Raw genomic sequence first — 11,195 nt, forward strand, 5'->3', positions numbered from 1 at the left:
AAGGAAGTCAAAGCTCGGGTTGACCTCTGGATTACCGGTTATTGATCGAGAAAGGTCTTGGCTCTAAAGTATGCCCGTGATTAAGGCGATCTCACTACTATTATATCTCAATCCATTGGAACCAAAGGACTACTAAAAAACCTTTCTACTGGTCTTTCGCTCTTATTCCTTCATTTATCCTATCATCTGACCAGGTAGAGCTACAATTCATCCAACCTGGAATACCGGTTTCGACATTTCCATGACTTTTGTTCAATCTCTTTCTAGCCATTAATTATTCTTTTTTATTCTATTTTCGGCGTTATTGATCTTATTTTATTTCACCCCTGGAAAGAGCGGAATTTGCCGTCTTTTGAGCCCTATTTCCTTCGCTTTCCAGAGATCAATGGTAAGCAGGTTTTCGATCGCCCGTTGCTGATCTTTCCTCGAGTGGGCTTAGCAATAGTGAATCAATAGCACCAGTCGAAACAGGAATTGGTGCTGCTCGGCTCTAGCTCTTTCTTTGGCCTATGGTGACTCCTATTATGGATCATCTGGTAACTAAGCGACACCTAATAAAGTACACGCGAGACCTTCTATTATAGCTTCCACCTTCAGCTCATCAGCCTTGTCCACAACAAAGGAACAACAGCTCTGGTTTGGCTATGAGTTCGATAGCTAGTTGCTTCTCTTGGCTGGACTTCCTCTTCTTCAGCCATCATCTCTGATCTCACACCAAGGAATCTGGTTTTCACCACATCCACGAGAGCTGACAGCCTTTGGTTTCGATTTACCGATCTATTCTATTAACAGCTCAGGAACAAGAAGACAAGATCCAGTTCATCAACAGCAGCCAACCCATCTTTCAATTGCCACTCATCTGTTCTGACACCGACGATTAACTATATTATAGTACAGGCCAGGTCATCCAATTCATCAACAACGACGAAAGCCTTTCCTTTTGGTTGAGATTTACGATCCAGCTCAGGAACTCGGAGGTAAGCAGCTACAATTCCTTCTTGGTACCATCCTCGTCGACAAAGAAAGGAGAAGCTCCGGTGTATTCCTCTTTTCATCTCGCCTATAGCAAAAAGTCAGCTCATTGATTTTCGCTAGGAGAGCCCTAAAAAAGATTCAATTTGTCTACTCACCTAGGCCCAAAACCTAGCAAAGACATTTCCGCTCGGGAAGGCATCTACAAATAGATAAAATTCCTACTCCCCCTGGTGTCAAAAGTGAGTAAATGGACAAAAGGCAACCAGCTCCGGTTTCAATCTAGGATTCCAACTAAGGTACGAAAGAGAACTCCTCTAGTTCAGCAGCAAAGGAAGAGATTGATTGATCATTAGTACCAGCTTCCTCGACAAAGCAACGAAAAGAATTGACAGCTGTTTCGTAGTAGAAGTAATTCTCTTTTTTCACACCAATCACTGGATTGACAATGGATTAGTGGAAGCTTTCCCCACCAGAGCGGATATTGCCAGCGAGATCTTCACTCTTTACCTCTGGTTTCGGGCATTCATTGAGACAAGGAATTGCCCTTCTTCCTCCCTCTGATCTCACACCAGGGTTTCGCTCATCTCCGCTAAGGATTTGTCTTCAGATTCCCATCCACTATTGACAAGTTCAGCCGACCAATTGCCCCACTCTTCCTTCGAGAAAGCCAAACCCGCTATGAGCTACCTTGATAATTCCGATATCCTTCTTTGACTTCCCATATTGGTTGACCAAAGACGAATTCTTTATGATTTGCCTTCATCTCCGCTAAGCAACAAGAACTGCCAGCCCACATTTATGCTCTCATCGGACAAGGAATACCGGTAATCTCACCTCGGGATTGCTGTGAAACTCACTCTGTTGCTTCTGATTACCGAGTGACAGTTGCAACGAGATCTCAGCTATCATCTATTGGTACCACGCCGGTTGAGAAAGGACTAAAAAGCCAGTTCCGTTTTGGATTTCCCTATGGTTGACACTCATTCTGGTCATAATTGCCTCGGGTTTCCACTACAGATCCTTCAACCCACGAATGAAATAGAGTACAGGCGCACGAGATACCCTCTTTTTGTTGCCACTCATCTCAGTAAAGGAATACCAGTCATTTCACTACAAATTGCTTCTGATCTAGCTCGGATTTAGCTCAGAATTCCCAATATTGATGATATCTACTACCTATTCTTTGGCTATGAGTTCAACAGATGACAACCCATCCTTTTCTTTTGATTTACGGATCTTGAACTGTGGACTAGCAACCAAGAATCCATGGATCGAGAAAAGCTGACATCTGCCACTCTTTCCTTTGGAGATTCTCTTCCTTCTATGGCCATTGGGGCTGCATTTCCGGCTTTCCATGGTGCTAATTCCGGCGTTGATGCTACTGTTGCTGGTGTGCGATATTGCTTCTATAGGAGATATGTCCGCCTTTTCCCTTGGATTCCCTCTGAGTAGAAGAAATCTTTCTTTTCTACTTTCGACATTATTAGTACCAGCCTCCTTGAGAAAGGAAGGAGAAGCTCTGTTGACACCGATTCTGGCTTATCTTGTGCCGACGAATCCCTATAGAATAGTACACGTCTACTTCTTATTGATTTCGACAGCTGACAGCCAGCTCAGGAACGACGCATCGACGAAAACCCTCTTTTGTCTTTCACTTTACGGATCAATATCTTTATCTCAGGACTAGCACAATTGGTAGATTTCACTCCTCTTTTCATCAATAGTTACGAGATTGGGGTAGCAAAGGAACTCACCAACCGAGACAGTTGATAATTCCAACTTGAGATTAATTATTCTTTTTACAGTCTATTTATAGTTGTTTTATTTCTGTTATGGATTTGTCTCAGCTTTTCACACCAACAAGTTAGAGGAGAGATTCCCATCTTGATTTGCCCTCTTTTCACTGAGTTTTGGATTAAACCGGTAAGGAAGATAAGGAGGACTAGGGCATTACCTCTCCAGAGATCAATGGTAACTCGGATTGGCGTAGCTGGTTTCCTCTTCTTCTTTTCTGTACCACAGGAACTGCCCTTTAGTGAAATAGATTTACGACGGAACAATGATAAAATCTTAAATTGTGATGAGATGTAGCAAGAGGCATCAATCCTTGCAATTGAGGTTTACTTCTACAGTACAACGCGGGGACTTTTCTATTCTATATCTTTCCTTACTTCTAATAGAACCTGGAGACTAGCTATAGCTCTTCTCTTGCGCGCTTCCCTGCTTTAGCTCACCACTCCACTCATGCTTCTTCTCTTTGTTAAAGATGGAAAAGCCTTTTAGAAGATAAATTTTCAAGGAATGTATGAGGCAACCAAGGGTAGTTGCGGAACTGCCTTCTTTCTTTGATCTGGAGCTGCTTCTTTTGTAGTCGGTCGGCTTGTGATGAGGGCTACTCTCCTGAGGCCTCGTAGTAAGGCTTCGAGTCATACTCTTAAACCGTCATTGCGGTCGATTGGTGGCGTGTGTGATCCTTTTCGCACGAAAAGATACGTATCGTTGATATGATAAACGAATACGTATCTAGGTTTACGTATCACACTGCTGCCAATGTGACCTTGGTAGGATATGAAAATCCTATATTGTCTAGTGAAACTTCATGGATTGGATTCACGGCTCACTGCGTAGAGGCACCTGCTTTACTTAAAGACTGCTTAGCAGTACGATATCCGAACAGAACAGTGCTTGTGTCAGAAAATGAGCCAAACAAACCTCGCGCTCACAGCAGGACAAAACATAAATAGGGAACTTCACGGGAAGCAACTAACATAGAAAAAGAGGAATAGAATGCAAACTTCGAGTAGCACTCGTAGACAAATGCCACAGAAGGAACAGAATAGGCATCGAGCAGAGAAGAGGCCAAAGCTACCTGCAGCACACAAGCACATTCATTGATGCATCGAATGCTAGTGTTTTCGCCTTATCCGCGGTTAGAGAATCCTCTGTCGGGATAAAGGCAGTTTTCTCTTTTTGAAAAAAATAAATGAACCTCCTTCCTTCATCTCTGATGCACAGTGAATCGCGGAGCGAAGACCTTTGATATTAATGGAAATAGGAATATAATATTTCAAAGAGCTGTTAGCAGGGCTTGTTCACGAGTAGGCTGCACATGAACTAGAAGAAGCCACAGACAGAACAGAATCGCTTGGTAAAGAAGGAGGTCCGGGAGAAAGAAGTCTACATCCATGAACTGAGATACGTATTCGTTTATCATATCAACGATACGTAAGAAGAGATACGTATCTTTTCACTTCACTCCAGTCGCTTATGCTTGAGAAAGAAAACAACTAAGAAACTAGTTGTTTAGCTTATTGTCGCTTTACTTGACTAGAACTTCCCCCCGGTAATCACTTCACTTATTGATGAATCTTAATAAATTATTTATGTAAAATGTAAAGTAGTTAGGTTAGATCACTTGACTCTTTTCCTTTGTTTGATCAAGGGGATCGAAGGGAGTGCGATAGGGCATCATCTATCCGGGTCGGTGCCGGACTCCTTTGTGAATCAGTCCCTTTCCTTGTCTTCAAGAGTTCGGTTAGTTGATCGAGAAAGCGGCAGGACCATCAAGCTTAGCCTTGAGTTGGACTGCGGTCCCGCGAAGCTGGTATCCTCAGACCGCCTAAGAGACTTTCCGACTGTCGAAGGAAGGAAGTTCACTTTTTAGTGACCAGAAATTTCATAAGAGAAGAAAGATCGTAGCGTAGCTGTCTGTATAGTAGAAGAGTAGCGAAGCAGAAATTCTCGTAGAAAAGATAAGAGAAAAGTTTGCTCCTTATTCTAGGGGGGGTCGCGGTTTGAGTTGGGTTCGAGTCCCATAGCCCCTGATGTGGCTAAGCCTCGATTAGGCAAAATGAAGAGTTTATTTATCGTTATGACTGGTCGAGTGGTAGAACTTTTCTCTTTTCTACTTGCGAAATTGGGAGAGTGGATGAGTTCGCAAGATGTTCTAGAATGGCTATTCCTCACCATGTCTCCAATAGAATGGTATTGTCCTTCGGTCTTCTTTTTTAATACTTCATCGTTCTGGGAGTTGGACATTTCTTTTTTAATAGACTTACCTCACGATCTGAGGTGTATCCTTCTTTCCTTACTTATTTCGTTCTCTCTTTCTTTATTACGATGCCGTAGCTATTGGTATTGCTATAGTCCTTTCTATTTCTATTCTCTCTTTTTCTTTTGTGCCGTAGCTTGTGTAGCACTCCATCCTATTACTTTGGCCTATTGTTATTGTGATCAAGGGAATTCTTTCCCCCCATCTCCCCCTACTCCAATCCAATTACCGGAGGAACCACTAACTCCCCCCGAGGCTCCGCCCGTCGCTCCACCAATTCCCCAATTGGATCAACCTCTCCTCTCAGATGAGGATAGAAGGGCCATGCTTTACCAGCGCTACTTGGCCCTCAATTTTGGGGGGAATGACAGCCTAGCACGTATGGTATCTATTATAGATTCTCAGTTTATAATAGAACGATATATGGAAGCTGCCCTGGTGGATGATGGGTTTCGTCCCCAATCCATTCTCTATAGAATGAGAGAGATCCGAGGATTTATTCATTCTCCGTACGGGGGTCTCTTGAGTTCACGGACCTATCAATCCCACATTAGGCAGATTCAGGAAAATGGGACGCGCTCAAGCCTTCCCTATCAACGACTTATGATAGCGATAGATAAATCTGATCTGCTTTTAGAACGCTGATCAGATCATGGTGGGGCGCGCTTACCGGGGCAAACGTCATGTTTGGGGGAGGTGCATAATTATTATTTGGATAGAGAGAGAGGGATTGAGAGGCCGAAGCAGTGAAAGAGAAGGACTCATTTCTGATCTCATTCGTATTCTGCTCGATGATTAATAGAAGTATGGATATGAACCTGGAACAATAAAAACCAACCTTTGCCTAAAGGTCTTCCTTCATTGGGAGAGCAAGTCTCCCCTTTTTTCTTTGGGGGGAGCGGAACCTTTTTACAAAAAAGTAAATCAACTATGAGAAATCTGGTTCGATGGCTTTTCTCCACTAACCACAAAGATATAGGGACTCTATATTTCATCTTCGGTGCCATTGCTGGAGTGATGGGCACATGCTTTTCAGTACTGATTCGTATGGAATTAGCACGCCCCGGCGATCAAATTCTTGGTGGGAATCATCAACTTTATAATGTTTTAATAACGGCTCACGCCTTTTTAATGATCTTTTTTATGGTTATGCCGGCGATGATAGGTGGATCTGGTAATTGGTCTGTTCCGATTCTGATAGGTGCGCCTGACATGGCATTTCCACGATTAAATAATATTTCATTCTGGTTGTTGCCACCAAGTCTCTTGCTCCTATTAAGCTCAGCCTTAGTAGAAGTGGGTAGCGGAACTGGGTGGACGGTCTATCCGCCCTTAAGTGGTATTACCAGCCATTCTGGAGGAGCAGTTGATTTAGCAATTTCTAGTCTTCATCTATCTGGTGTTTCATCCATTTTAGGTTCTATAAATTTTATAACAACTATCTCCAACATGCGTGGACCTGGAATGACTATGCATAGATCACCCCTATTTGTTTGGTCCGTTCTAGTGACAGCATTCCCACTTTTATTATCACTTCCGGTACTGGCAGGGGCAATTACCATGTTATTAACTGATCGAAACTTTAATACAACCTTTTTTGATCCTGCTGGAGGGGGAGACCCAATATTATACCAGCATCTCTTTCGGTTCTTCGGTTTTAAATGGCCCTTTTCAGATTCAAATCTGAATACGCATTGCGCTATATGCTGGGACTGTCTGCTTAATGGTACTCCTACTATGTTCATAAGTGGTTTTCTACCCCGATCTAGTAAAAATGGGGTATCTAAGACACAATCAGCAGGTAACCAACGACATAAAAGCAGTCTAGTAGGAACCTCAGAGACTACACGCGCAACAACTTATCCTAAATCCTTCTGTGAGTGGCTAGCTGGAATTATCGATGGTGATGGAAGTATTCAAGTTAGTCAAAAAGGATATACTTCTCTTGAAATTACTATGGGACTTGAAGATCTACCACTACTACGATATATCCAACATATGCTTGGTGGAAGTATTAAAATGCGAGCAGGTGCTAAAGCTTATCGTTATCGACTACATAATCACCTTGGTATGATTAAACTAATGAATTGTATAAATGGTCATATTCGACATTCAGCACGACTACTTCAACTACATCGTGTCTGTCAAGTACTGGAAATCCCCGTAATTCTACCTATTCCACTAGATGCTCAATCAAATTGGTTTGCAGGATTCTTTGATGCTGATGGTACTATTACTATAGCTATGAAGCATGGACTACCTCAACTAAGTATTCGAGTCACTAATAAACTTCTACAAGATGTAGAGTCTTATAAGGTAGTATTTGGAGGAAGTCTCTACTTTGATAGTAGTCAAAATGGTTACTATCAATGGTCTATACAAAGTCGAAAAGATGTTATCATGATGCTAGATTACTTTAAATCAAATACTTTCCGAAGTCATAAATCACGACGATTCTTCCTTATTGAGGAATATTACAGTCTTTACGATCTCAAAGCATTTAAACCTGACAGTATTCACCATAAAGCATGGCTAGCTTTCCTAGACAAATGGAATAAGTTGATGATATAGTCCACCTTTCTTCTATTCATCCGCTTATATTAGTAGAAGAGAGAAGCACCCTGAAGTTTACATCCTCATTCTGCCTGGATCCGGTATCATAAGTCATATCGTTTCCACTTTTTCGGGAAAACCGGTTTTCGGGTATCTAGGCATGGTTTATGCCATGATCAGTATAGGCGTCCTTGGATTTCTTGTTTGGGCTCATCATATGTTTACTGTGGGCTTAGACGTTGATACCCGTGCCTACTTCACCGCAGCTACCATGATTATAGCTGTCCCCACTGGAATCAAAATCTTTAGTTGGATCGCTACCATGTGGGGGGGTTCGATACAATACAAAACACCCATGTTATTTGCTGTAGGGTTCATCTTTTTGTTCACCATAGGAGGACTCACGGGAATAGTTCTGGCAAATTCTGGGCTAGACATTGCTCTACATGATACTTATTATGTGGTTGCACATTTCCATTATGTACTTTCTATGGGAGCCGTTTTTGCTTTATTTGCAGGATTTCACTATTGGGTAGGTAAAATCTTTGGTCGGACATACCCTGAAACTTTAGGTCAAATCCATTTTTGGATCACTTTTTTCGGGGTTAATCTGACCTTCTTTCCTATGCATTTCTTAGGGCTTTCGGGTATGCCACGTCGCATTCCAGATTATCCAGATGCTTACGCTGGATGGAATGCCCTTAGCAGTTTTGGCTCTTATATATCCGTAGTTGGGATTTGTCGTTTCTTCGTGGTCGTAACAATCACTTCAAGCAGTGGAAAGAACAAAAGATGTGCTCCAAGTCCTTGGGCTGTTGAACAGAATCCAACCACACCAGAATGGATGGTACAAAGTCCTCCAGCTTTTCATACTTTTGGAGAACTTCCAGCTATCAAAGAGACGAAAAGCTATGTGAAGTAAAAGAAGAAAAGGTCGCCGATTGCTACTAAGAACCTAACAGAACTTTTCAAAATCAACACACCCATCATGCTAAAAATTCCTTTCTCACACCATCTATTTCGACGTCGCCAAATGGTATGGTATAGTTATTTACAACTTGTATCTAGTTTTGTCTCTCAGAGTTCGTTGCAAGATCGTTTATTGGCATCTTCTTCTCTACGTAGTCGATCAAGAATGTCTCCTATACTTTCCAATTCTAATTTCTATTCTAGCGCTCCTGATGGCTCAAATAAGAAGAAAGACAGTAGACCAAAGGCAAACTAAAGCGCAAGCTCACTTTCAAGCCATGTTCAATCGGGTGAAAGCTATGAAACAAGTATGCGGGAGTTTAAAACTAGAATTGGCAGCTCGTATATGGCTATTAAAAATCAAGTATCCGAAAATCTTATTATTCTTGAAATGTCTTTTTTGGGGTCTTATTATGGTTCGAGCTGGATTGATCATTTATGATAATATCTCTGCTCTATTTGCATCATTGCCTACTTGTCATTGTCCTATGATGGGGATGGTCTCTAGCTCAGGATCAGAGGCTGGACCCTTGGCCCCTCCTTCTTCTCCCCTTGATTTGACTTTGAATGATCCTGCTGAACCCAACCCAAGAGCGGATCCATTCTTTCCATTCACACGAGAACCGCGAGCGGACGATCCTATCGATGTGTTTCGGTCAAGGCCAGACAATATGGACAGAGAATTTGAGCTCTTTGCTCGGATTCGGCTTTTAGAAGACAGATTTCTCGAGGGGTTGCCGCCCCAATTACAATCAGGGGAGTACGAAATGTTAATCCGTCAGTTCCTCGATAGCACGATAGATATTTCTAACTATTCTGTGACTATGGCACGAGAATTCCTTGATCTGACTATCTTAGAAAAGAAAGCAGATCTCTTAGATGGGATCTTCAATTTGTTGATGGGGGAGCCTACCGAACGGCTAAGGCAAATCTTATTGGAATCGCCCTTTCCAGAACGGGCCATAAGGACGGAAGCACTTGACTTCATCGTGGATTCCATAGAGAAAGTAGGATCTCTGAATCAATACAATCTAAGTGATCCGGGATCTTCTTTCGAAAGAAGGGTGGTTACCACTATTCTTCAATACTGGATTCAAGATATTCAACAACACGGACATCTATCCCCGTTCTATCTTCAGTTTCTGGACCACTTTATGGGGTTCTAGTAATCTATCCATATGAGCCTTTGACAGTTGCGATTGGGAAGGGAGAGTGGGAAAATAGGAGTTCTTTGCGTAGCTAGTATTTTGAGAACTACATCCGGGTTTGATGTCTAGCCCATTTTGTAGGGCTTTTCTATGTAGGCCGTGGGTTTTAGAACGCTCACTCAACCACGAGATATTCCAACTAATAGAATCCGTTCGCATTTCCCATCCTAATGGCTACGGTACGGGATTAGCATTCCTCGAAATGGCATAATATAAGATCTAAGATCTCCTTACACAAATTCATCGAAGAAGTGTACTAAGGCTCATCACTTGGCTTATTCACAAATAGCCTGGACTGCTTCTTCGGGCCCCGGTGTTCATTCATTTGATTTGACTTTAGAAGCCTTTCATTTTTTCCTCTTTTGCTACACCTTGAGTTCTCGGTTCTTTAGCTTCCTCTTCGCCCAAAGCTTCCACTTAGATCATACTGGGCAAGGTTCCCTCGAAACGACGGCAGGGGCTAAAGTGAGGAAAAGCCGAATGACCTATTATGAAAAGTACGAATGGAATATAGATCTTAGCATACATCCACATATGACCTAAGGCTTCTTTTCTTAAGCTATAGCTATTTCAGCTGGTCCAGCCCCTCTTTTTCCTGTGGCGTGGTACGCACTGCTTTACTCTATTCTGGCTTATACCACCATACTAGGGCCGACTGGGCGGTCGATCTAGCTGGAGGTCCTCTTGTTGACCTGTTGACTGGGCTTGGGCGAAATGGTCATATTTCTCCATGACATGAATGATAGCACGGAACGTATTCCAGTTTGGCAAGAATCCCTCTTATGCGGGTACACAGGGAATGGAACGAGGTGCTTTGTCTCAAAAAACATCGCAAGATGTCAAAACCATCTAAGGGATCAGTCCGGAGTCTTCAGCCAATGCTGCCAGGCAAGAAGAATATAATAGGAAGATTCCCAAGTTCTCCTCAAGCCGATGATGGCAGATGGATTCACCAGATTATGGGGGCAAGATCGAGTATGATGCGCAGATAGATAGGCCTGATAATGAAGGCAAGCCTGGGGCAAGGGGGGTCTCAAGGATCGGAAGGGCTAACCCACGCACTCAAGCGATTTTGAAAGCTCTGCAACTCTTTGTCTTCCTGACCCACAACCAGTCCAATAAAGCCCGCTCCGATACTGGTCTTGAAGGAAGTCCAAGCGCTAATAGGTGCCACCCCTGGTCTGGCTAAGCCTTGCACGACCCCTCTATCCACCTAGGAAGGGAACAGTCCAGATGACTTCTCTTTTCGCGACCATTGCAATCAAGAAAGAGGCTTATTTGAGATCATGTTGAGTTTCCATTTACCGGTCTTTTTCAATGAATTGCAGATTTCTAAACAAGGCCAGCTATATGCGTAACACAAAAGGTTCGTTGGCGTGCATTGGCCTATAATTGGCCTAGAGAGAGGACAGAGAATGTCCAACCTTCTAAGCAAGCAA

At 42.8% G+C, this 11,195-nt stretch overlaps 5 protein-coding genes; all 5 read left to right on the forward strand.

Moving 5' to 3' along the window:
- The first annotated feature begins 2,329 nt into the window (after nucleotides 1–2,329).
- Nucleotides 2,330–2,662, forward strand: orf110b (hypothetical protein). The gene has a single exon. It carries the CDS (start codon nucleotides 2,330–2,332, stop codon nucleotides 2,660–2,662), a length of 333 nt encoding a protein of 110 aa, YP_008992357.1.
- Nucleotides 2,663–4,825: 2,163 nt separating this feature from the next.
- Nucleotides 4,826–5,671, forward strand: orf281 (hypothetical protein). The gene has a single exon. It carries the CDS (start codon nucleotides 4,826–4,828, stop codon nucleotides 5,669–5,671), a length of 846 nt encoding a protein of 281 aa, YP_008992358.1.
- Nucleotides 5,672–5,956: 285 nt separating this feature from the next.
- Nucleotides 5,957–8,501, forward strand: cox1 (cytochrome c oxidase subunit 1). One transcript has 2 exons: nucleotides 5,957–6,682; nucleotides 7,644–8,501. Exons 1-2 carry the CDS (start codon nucleotides 5,957–5,959, stop codon nucleotides 8,499–8,501), a joined length of 1,584 nt encoding a protein of 527 aa, YP_008992359.1.
- Nucleotides 6,764–7,597, forward strand: orf304 (hypothetical protein). Its single transcript has one exon. It carries the CDS (start codon nucleotides 6,764–6,766, stop codon nucleotides 7,595–7,597), a length of 834 nt encoding a protein of 277 aa, YP_008992360.1.
- Nucleotides 8,502–8,760: 259 nt separating the features above from the next.
- On the forward strand, nucleotides 8,761–9,714 carry orf317 (hypothetical protein). The gene has a single exon. It carries the CDS (start codon nucleotides 8,761–8,763, stop codon nucleotides 9,712–9,714), a length of 954 nt encoding a protein of 317 aa, YP_008992361.1.
- The last annotated feature ends 1,481 nt before the right edge of the window (nucleotides 9,715–11,195 follow it).

The sequence above is a fragment of the mitochondrial genome of Salvia miltiorrhiza (genome assembly GCF_028751815.1).
Source record: "Salvia miltiorrhiza mitochondrion, complete genome".
Taxonomy (NCBI): Eukaryota; Viridiplantae; Streptophyta; class Magnoliopsida; order Lamiales; family Lamiaceae; genus Salvia; species Salvia miltiorrhiza.